The sequence below is a fragment of the Chinchilla lanigera genome, unplaced genomic scaffold (genome assembly GCF_000276665.1).
Source record: "Chinchilla lanigera isolate Chin_1 unplaced genomic scaffold, ChiLan1.0 scaffold00057, whole genome shotgun sequence".
NCBI lineage: Eukaryota > Metazoa > Chordata > Mammalia > Rodentia > Chinchillidae > Chinchilla > Chinchilla lanigera.
The window spans coordinates 952,233-961,911 of NW_004955458.1; the positions used below are offsets into that span (position 1 = coordinate 952,233).

At 47.3% G+C, this 9,679-nt stretch overlaps 1 protein-coding gene across 2 annotated transcripts; it reads right to left on the reverse strand.

Annotated features, from left to right (window-relative positions):
- Positions 1-584: 584 nt before the first annotated feature.
- Atp5g2 (ATP synthase, H+ transporting, mitochondrial Fo complex, subunit C2 (subunit 9)) lies at positions 585-8,731 on the reverse strand. 2 transcript variants are annotated; one of them, XM_005397192.2, is made up of 5 exons: positions 8,629-8,731; positions 6,209-6,278; positions 4,422-4,499; positions 3,724-3,917; positions 585-849 (listed from the first exon to the last, which is right to left on the reverse strand). In XM_005397192.2, the coding sequence occupies exons 1-5, from the start codon at positions 8,694-8,696 to the stop codon at positions 735-737; spliced, it is 525 nt and encodes a 174-aa protein (XP_005397249.1). In that variant the 5' UTR covers positions 8,697-8,731; the 3' UTR covers positions 585-734. The 2 variants fall into 2 exon arrangements, with proteins under 2 accessions (XP_005397249.1, XP_005397248.1); XM_005397191.2 differs by lacking the exon at positions 8,629-8,731 and adding an exon at positions 6,927-7,007.
- Positions 8,732-9,679: the final 948 nt, after the last annotated feature.

Sequence of the window (9,679 nt, forward strand, 5' to 3'; positions counted from 1 at the left end):
ATAAAGAGAAGCCTGGCGCCACACACCTGTAATCCTGGATACTCGGAAGGCTGAGGGGGAATTGCTTAAGCCCATTTGTGAAGCCAGCCTGCGCAACACAGTGAGATCCTGTCTCAAAAACAAAAACCAAACCCTGAGAAAAAATTGTTTTAATTAGCTGAGTTGATAAATGACAAAACCAGTCCTACACTTAAGGAGGGTTCACCTGGCAGTGGTGAGTGGTAGACACTACAAGAAAACTGGAGGCAGCCAGTTACAAGGTTCTTGCAACACATGAGTGGCAATGAGGGTTTGAGCCCAGAGGTGGCAGCAACAGTTAAAAGAAAGCCTATTAATTATCATTTTAAACCACACTCTAAGTTGCTACTGACTCTAGTCCTTCATAGCAAGTTGCAGACCATGTCTGGTGATAATTATTATAGAGGAGTGCTATTTGGAATAAAGTAGTCCTGAAATAGTGTTAAGAACAAATGAGCCCAGCCAGACCGGCTGAGGTTAGAAATACCGCCACCTCCAGGGCTTGTACTCTCACCAAGGCACTCCGCCAACTGTAGAACAGAAATGTACACAGAAGACTCAAAAAACACCTTATTAATACAGTGTTTATTTATCTTCCCTCTGTCAGACCCTGAGCCAGTCACTTTCCCCAGGCAGCCCAGGGAAGTATATGGGAAGGAACATATAGGGCAGACAAGACATGGGAGAAAGAACTATGTGAGGTGGAGACGGCTCCTTTACATGGCGAAGAGGATGAGAAAGGCCACCATCAGGCAGAAGAGCCCCATGGCCTCCGAGAGGGCAAAGCCCAGAATGGCGTAGGAGAAGAGCTGCTGCTTCAGAGAAGGGTTCCTGGGAGAAAGGGAGGAGAAAAGACTGAATATCTAGTCCACTGGAAGGAAAAGCCAAACATCTAAGGTGGGCTCAGGGGGAATTCTCAAGTTCACATTAAGCAAGGAGCAAGGTGACACCACTGTGCCTCAGTTCCTGCTGATGCACCAAGCTCTCTATGGGGCCTGAATGGGCGGGGAGTGGACAATGTAAAATTCTACAACACAGCCAGGTACAAGCATTACCTTCTCCAGTGGATCATCCTTATCATCATCATGACTTAAAATCTTTAGGCCTGGACACTTCATATCCAGGACCTGACCAGGATGAAGAGGCATCCACAGTAGTAGGGGCTTTCTAGAGCACTTTACCCCAAACTAGGAAGCATATATAGCGAACTGCAATGGTACGAAGCAACTGGCGAGTTGGAAATGCTTGTCTGGTCACCCCTTCCTTCCCCCAGGCAGTCTCTGGCGCATAGCCACAGGAACCCAGGGCTTCATGGGCACAATAAAAAAGCACTGTTACAGAGGTCATGTGAGTCAGAGAGGCTGCCTTCCTTGTCTCATTTCAGAATAGTCAAAAGATTTTGAAAATGCTAAAAACTGCCAGATGTGGTAACGCACTCCCGTAGTCCCAGTCCTCCGAGAGGCTGAGGCTGGAGAATCATAAATTTAAACCTAGCCGGAGCAATTTAGTGACTTGGTAAGACTTCGCCTCAACATAAAAAAGGCTGGGGACGCAGCTCAGTACAAAGGCCCCAGGTTTTAATCCCTAGTACTCTCTCGCCCTCACATACAAAAAGAAAAGCGGGGCGGAGACCCAAAAACGGGGGATATGTTATGATACGAGTCAAAATAGGACTCCTGGTTTTTTGGGTACTGGGGGTTGAACTCAAGGTCATCTCACTGAGCTACATTTCAGCCTCTCTTTATTTATTTTGACACAAGGTCTCTTTGAGTTGCTAAACTCCTCAGGCTGGCTTGAACTTGTGGTCTTCCAGCATTAGCCTCCCAGAGTGCTGAGGTACACCATCATGCTCAGCTAAGGAACTCTGATCTTTTAAAGTTAATATATAATTTGTAGTTCCCTACTGATACCTCAGAAAGGCTTCATAGGTAAGGCAAAGCAACACAAGCATTTTGTTTATCTGAGACAGGGTCTTGCATGTAGTTCAGGCTGAACTCACTGGGTAGCCCAGGCTAACCTCAAATTTATGGCAATCCTCCTGCTTCAGCCTGAGTGCTGGGAGTATAGGTGTGCGCCACCACACCCAGCAACACTAACTTTTAACAGAATTATGGACACAGAAGCAGCAGGCTTCTTGTTTAAAACAAATCCTAAAAAATAACCTTATTTCCCCCAAAGACATTAAGAGACCTTGTTGGTCTCTACAGGATTAATTTAGTTCTAACAGTGAGCTGACCAGAGTTGGCAGGAGTCAAACAGTCCCAGGTGTCAGGAACCAGCAGGGCCAGCTGCAGAGGTAGTTTTCCCAGGAGTGACAGAGGCGAATTCCCAGAGATGGGAAAAACACTACAGTCACGATGCTGACTGAGTTCTGTACTAGGGATGACAAACTTTTTCTGAAAAGGGCCAGGTAATAAACATGTTGTCCCTAGCTGCGGCTAGGGACAAGTGAGGTCAGGGGACCTCCTTGTACGGTCTCTACTGCCTTCTAAATGTTTTTAGAAGTACTGTATTGATGCAAACATAGTAACTGTGCAGTGCTGTAAGGTACAGTGTGGTAAGAACCACTCAGAGAAACCATCATATCAACACCTTGAACATATATCACTCTCTTGTAGTAAAAACACTCAAAACCTTCTTTCTTTTCTTAAAAAAACTTTTTAAAGAATCACTGTTTGCTCAACTATAGAAAACCAGGCTGTGGTCTTACATTTAGCCCTCAGGCCTCAGTTTGCCAATCCTACTCTATACCAAAGCAGTTCAAAAGAACCTTCTTTTTTTCTTTTTCCTGTTTTTTTTCCGGTACTGGGAATCAAACTCACGACCTTGCACTTGCCAGGCAGGCGCTGTGCCGCTGAGCGAAATCCCCAGCCCCAAAAGAACCTTCTCCAATGGCACTCAACATCTGTACTGTCCAACATGGTAGTCTCTAGCCATACGTGGCTCCTAAGCACATGAACCATGCTGGTGTGAGTGAGGAACTGAAAACCTGGAAAACAAAATTCTTTTTAAAAACAAGGGTCTCACTATGTAGTCCAGGATAGCTTTCAACCCACCATGCTCCTGCCTCCTGTGATTACAGGTGTGCATCACCACTCCTTTTTTTTTTTTTTTTTTTTTGAGACAAGGTCTTTAGCCCAAGCTGGCCTCAAACTCATGATCCTCCTCCTCCCTTAATTTCCCAAGTTGTGGGATAACAGGCATGTGTCTGTCACCACCTACGTTGTAATTTTTTTTTTTTTTTTTTTTATATCTTTTTGAAACAGGGTCCTGCTATGTGGCTCAGGCTGGCCTTGAGCTCACTTTGGAACCCAGGCTGGTCTTGAACTTGCAACAATCCTCCTGCCTCAGCCTCTCGAGTGCTGGCATTACAAGCATGTACCACCATGCCTGGCAAGTTTTTTTTATTTTTTAATTTTGTCTTTTTGAGACAAGGTTTCACTATGCAGTTCAGGTTGGCTTGAACTCACTATGTAGCCCAGGCTGGCCTCAAACTTGCAGTAATCCTCCTGCCGCAACCTCCTGAGTGCTGGGATTTCAGGCGTATGTCACCATGCCCAGCTTTTTTAATCCATAAAGTTTAAGTAAAAAATAGCTGCATGTGGCTAGCAGCTACAGTATAGGACAGTGGAGCTCTAGACTCCCTGATCTGCCCAGACCTTTAGAAAGCATTTCAGAGCCAAGGGAGGGCTCAAGTCACCTTACCTGGCATAACCAATGATGAGGCTTCCAAACACAGTCCCAATCCCAGCCCCAGAGCCAGCCACCCCAACTGTGGCAGCCCCAGCTCCAATGAACTTGGCTGCTGTGTCGATGTCTCTTGAAATGATGCTGGTTTGGAAGCTGCGGCTAGGGACAAGTGAGGTCAGGGGACGAGGAATTGCAAAGCTGCCGAGGTTCTGTGAAGAGGCAGATAGAAGGTGAAGTGCTTTTAGAAACCTGCTTTTTGCTCTGCAAACATCTGTACCATTCAATTCTCTATGCTGCCAAATCTCCCCCCAAATGGAAAATCATTTAACTTCCAGGAAAACTTCCTATGAGGCAAGCAGGACCTTTTCATTAAGAAGTGGACTGCAAATGCCTCTAAGATTCAGATGTGGTCTATGAGTGTGAAGAACAAGGCTCCCAGACTGCTCTTGGTGTCTGGAACCTACAGGCAGCACACGAGTCCAAGTAATGGCATGAGGAGCAGAACATATGGGCATGTACTGCCAGGAGCAAAAGCTAGAGCACTAAAATATACACGCTATTAACTATCCTCCAGTTCTACCCATCTGTGGCCTTGATCCTTTAGGAATTTTAGTCACTGATGACTGCCCTCCGTAGTCATCCTACTAACTCTGCCAGGTTCCCCTTCCTACCCCTCTCCCCAAACCACAGTCAAACTCCGCTTATTAAGGTACCTCTTCTGCCGGTGTCTTTGGTCTGGTCAGCACCACTGCAGATAGGGGTCGGCTCAGCAGCTGGGAGGTGCTTCTGACCTAGCAGGAATGACATGGGGCAGGAAAACTATTGACAAGACTTTCAGAACCATGCCAACTTGGATTTTTTCCTTTAGAAAATTTTATTGATTATTATTTTGTGGTGGTACTGGGGACTGAACCCAGGGCCTTACAGTGAGGTACATAGCTAGCCCTTTTTATTTTGAGACAGGGGTTTGCTAAACTGCTAGCACTATGCTTAAGCTGCAGCATTCCTCCTGCTTCAGCCTCCCAGAGTGCTGGGATTATAGAAATGCACCATGCTTGGCTTTTTTTTTTTTTTCTCCAAGAGACACACTCTTACTCGGTTACCCAGGCTGGCCAGGAACTGAAGCAATCCTTCCTCCTCAGCCTCTCGAGCTGCTGGGACTTTTGCCAGCATACCTATCTGTAGCAAATTCTAATTTATGAACTGTACCATTTCTCTTGCTCCTCAGGCTTTAAAGTAAGAAAGTCTACTCATTTTGGGCCACAAGGAGTTATCTACCCTTGTACCTTTTTTTTTTTTGAGACAAAGTCTTACTGTGTAGTTTTAGTCTGATCCTGAATTGACTATGTAACCTATGTAACCGAAGTTGGCCTTGAGCTCATGGTGATCCTCTTGCCTCAGCATCCCAACATGCTGGGATTACAGGTAAGCTTTTTTATAATCCTTTAGAATGAAATCTAAGTCTTAGAAGGATCTGTTTCACTCCACAAGGGAGACAGATACTGGTAAGGGCCAATCCATAAGGAAACCACAGATTGGGGCATCTTTCCCTAAACACATCCTCTGGAAAAGATCCTTGCTCAAAGTTTACCTCCTCCTCGTAGCCTTTTCTAACTTCAAGCCAGTGTCTCTAAAACAGAAAACATGGTAACAGCCAGAATTTCTAAGTCAGATCTAGATTCCAATCTTAAATTCTTTTATCATCTGTGCAATCTCAGGATGTCACACTTTTCCTTTTTGTTATTGTGTCTTTTTTGAGACAGGGTCTCACTGTGTAGTTGAGGCTGGCCTCGAACTCACAGCAATCCTCCTGTCTCAGCCTCCTGAGTGCAGGGATTGATGTTGTATCTTTCTAAACGTGTTTTCTCATCTATCAAATAGGAACCATAAGTCTTAGGGTTGCTCTAGTAAATGAGATGGGAATACACAAATTGGTAAACTCAATGCAAAGCATGTGGGGAGTGCTTGATAAGTGCTGCCAACTAATAGCAAATTATGGATGAACCAACTGCCTCTATCATCTAATTTTTTTTAAAGATTTATTTTGGCTCTTGCATCTAATTAATTTTTATTTGCTTCCACGCTGTTGCTTCTTTTCCAATTTATATTCATAATATATTCAGCTTCTCCTCTAAATTTAAATTCCCAGAATGCACTCCAGCTATGGTTCACTGTGGACAAAATCCTACATACAGCACATACTCAGACCAAGCTTATGTCTTTCGCTTCTGGCTAGATTTCAGTGTATAGCAACATATAGTTTCAGAAATAACGTGACCTTTGTTATGACTGGATGAGAATTAACTGGCCTCCAAAGGCTATGGGGCAGGAGAGTGCTTGGCAAGCATTTACTCGCCTGTCAGGCTCCCACAGCAAAATGTTTCCCTTTCCAAGAATCTCATTCACCTTCCCCCAGACCAGCTGTGAAAAATGAGGTCCGACATCAAGGAAGAAACAAGGTGCTTCTCCCGTAAAACTCCCAGAAAATGCAAGTACTCACCAAGGACGGGGTGGAGACAAATCTAGAGCACGTGTACATTTTCAGGGGGTGAGGGACCGTGGCAGGAGAGCTGGAATTACAGAAGCAGCATGGTAAACATTGTCCTTGTTCATTAAACTACTTGCTTCTTAGCAGAGAAAGTGCTCCAGAAAGCCTAAGTGGCCCTGAGAGTAGAGCGACTGACCTCAAGTCATCAACAGAGATGGAATTAGAACCCTGAAATCATGATTTCCTCCAGAGAGCCCAGTTTCCAAGATTTCCCTACAAGCAAACGGGAACTCTTTATGGAATTACCTGGAAGGATATGACTCCTCAAAACACTTCAATGTCCTACAGCAATTAACAGGATGAGGCAGGTCAATGAGAAAGTCTAACATTAGTTAGGAATGACTATTAAAACTCATCAGTTGCACCATCACACTTATTTTCTTTTTGTCTTTTTTTTTCCGGTACTGGGAATCAAACTCATGACCTTGTGCTTGCCAGGCAGGCGCTGTGCCGCTGAGCTAAATCCCCAGCCCCTTTTTTGATTTTTTGAGATGGGATCTCACTATGTAGTTCTGCTTGGTCTCAAACTGATGTTGATCCTCCTGCCTCAGCTTCCTGAGTGCTGGGATACAGACATGTGCATGCCTGGTTAAAGTATTAAATTTTGTATGCCCAAGATCAAAGAAATTCTTACACTACTAGGTGCCTAAGTTGGTACAGCTGAACTTACCTGGGAAGAGAAAGCAAGCTAAAGAACTAAAAGCAGGGTTTCTCCCAATGAGAAATCCAACTGATTCGGAATTATCTGGGAATAGAAGCAGTGTATTAAAAACGCATATTCTTGCTTGCAGCTTAGACATTCCCCAGTCAAGATCTCTAGGGATGAACTCAAGTGTCCTGTATTTCAAACAAGTTTTCCAAATGATCTGTCCTTACAGTTAAGTTGCACATCTATCTACAAGAGTACAGTCAATACTAGTACTGAAACTATGATAGTTTCACAGCTAGGACTTGAACTCAGACCTTTTCACTCCTAAATTCTGGTATGTCATAGAATGAAATACTCTGAATGCTCAGGCCTGTTAAACGCCACTTCTTTAAACGAACCTGACTATACTGTCCCAGGGACAGTTCTGGATCCAGAACTTTAATTACTTTAATTTTAGATTAATGGATCCCTTCAAATCTTGTGATGTCTTGCACTCCCATTCCTGTGTATATGTAAGTCTAACCCGATTCTGCTGACCAAACTAGCCTGGATTACAGAGGAAGCCTGTCTCACAAAGTACATAAATGCACATACATACACACTACTTCAAAGCTTTTATAAAGGGAAGACTTTTTTCCAAAAGAAATTAAGCCTTAAAATCGTTTATAAAAGGTACTTCTTGGATTAATTTTAACTTGAAAATGAACCTATGTAAAGTACAACGTGGTGGCGGCATATGACAGACACGACGGGTGGCAAAACAGCCTGCACTTCCAGCAGATGAATCTACTGGTCACCTAACCGGCAGCTCTGCAATGTTTAGCTTACACCTGGCCAGAGGCACCATCTGGACCCAGAGCTCCTAAATCACCACTGGACGTGGATGAGTCAGAGTTACAGGGTGCTAACTTAACCATTCCCTTCCTTAAACTTTCTATTCCTCTTAGTATTAGATCCAGGGGAGCTTAAGTAATACTTGAGAAAGCTGGCAGGTGGAGACACAAGCTGGCCCCACTACTTGGCCTGCTGGGCCTGCTACCTGTAACAGAAACCCTCATTTCTAGCCCATGGTCTGTGATCTTTCCAACTTCACCAGGGTGCCAGGGCAACAAGAGCAGGGATCTTAGCTTTTCTGCAGAGGCAGCTCAGGGTAGGGCGTTCCAAAGAAACTGCCAGGCGTCCTAAGCCACAGCCTAACGGGAAGGCGTGTTCTGTAAGTGCCTGCCGCGTTCACGGTTTACTTTTTAAATTGAGGGATGCTGGCTGGAGGGACTGGTGGCTTTACACGATGCGCCATCGCCAAGACTCGCGCCTGAGGTCCTGAGGATGCAAGTCTGGAGGTTTCAGGCACGAGCCAGGATGCAAGGAGAAAGCACACAGCAGGGGAGACTCTGGGAGTCGTGACAGCTCTGCAAGGGTAAGAGGGTGAGCAAAGACCGTCTGTCTGGTCGGGGCAGGGGGAAGTCGGTACTCGGGACCTGACTTTCACTAGCGCCCATGCGCCCTCCCCCACACCAGACACCCAAGATGGCGCCAGGCCCGCGCGGCTGGAGGTCACCGGAGCGCGGGAAGGGGCAGCTCTCAGACGCGGGGACACCTGCAACCCGGGCGGAGGCGAGGACTGGGGTGGGAGCGAGCAAGAAGGGCCTCACAGCAGCCGCGCGAGCGATCATGCCCGCGCGCCTGCGCGGCGCAGACAGGGCACGAGGCCCCAAAGCCTTACCTGCTCCCAGTGCGGAGACGACAGAGAGGGGGGGCGGGGCGGGAAACCGGCAGGAAGGCTCGGCGCATGCGTGGCGCCGGCCAACGAGTCGCGCAGCCACGGATAGAGCGAATGCAACGTTGAGGGTCGGCTCAAGCGCCACAGCGCCGCCTGCCAGCTCTGTGGCGGCACCCGGCCAGACGCTCCACCTAGTGTTTGAGAAGAGGAGCTACAGGCGGAGTCGGCCGTTTGCAGAAACAAGGCCAACTCCGCTGTAAGCCGATCCGTAACGTGGCCCGCGGTTCCGTCTGCGCCGCGTTTGGCATCTTGGACTCGCATCCCCTGTCCGAGCATGCGCAATTACATGGGTGGGGAAGCCTACTCTGCAATCCAGGGTTAAATAGCCTGCAATAGGGATCCGGGGCTCAGTACCTAAAATGTAGCAGGAGAAAAAGGAAGTCTTGGGGCTCCTGCCTTCTATCGCCTCAGGCCCCTGGTATCTGTGCATGGAAAATCGGCTCAATGGGCGAATAGCAAAATGCCACAGCTGCGTCTGTTCGCTACGCCTTTCCCTTCTCGTTTCCCTCTGTCTCCTCTTGATCAACCATGAGAAAACTAGCACCAGCGAGCCAGAAGATAGGGGCGACAGTTCAAAGCTCTCCTTCCTGGCTCCTGGGGCTGAGTAGGAGAAACGGGCTCCTGCGATCTGCAGGAAGGGTGCGAGCTCACCCCGGGCAGGCCGGAGCATCTGCCCAAGTCACACAGGGCCGGGTGGGATGAGCAGCGCTCTTGCCCCCGCCGGGCAAGCGAGTGGGCGCTCCCCGACCTCGGCCCGTGAGGGGCTCTTTGTCGCCCAGCCAGGACCTGACCAGCCCTGCGGAAGAGGGCGGCAAAAGGCCGACCCGATTCCAAACCCCAGCCATTGGGGCATCGTGCTTGAACGCAGCGTGAGAAGGACGGGAAAAGCTCACCAAACCCCCATAAAAAATAAAAAATAAAAAGAAAGCCGCGGCTGTAAATAAAGCCAAATCCGCCACCCTCTGAGGGGCCGTTTGTCCTCCCCTCCTTGGCC

Bases quoted from the DNA above. Each gene is read 5' to 3' on its own strand.
- Atp5g2 (XM_005397192.2), bottom strand. From the start codon at position 8,696: ATGCGCCGAGCCTTCCTGCCGGTTTCCCGCCCCGCCCCCCCTCTCTGT. The intron at 3,918-4,421 runs GTACCTTAATAA...GCCTCTTCACAG, and splicing joins CAAAGACACCGGCAGAAGAG to AACCTCGGCAGCTTTGCAAT. The intron at 850-3,723 runs GTAAGGTGACTT...CCTTTCTCCCAG, and splicing joins CTCATCATTGGTTATGCCAG to GAACCCTTCTCTGAAGCAGC.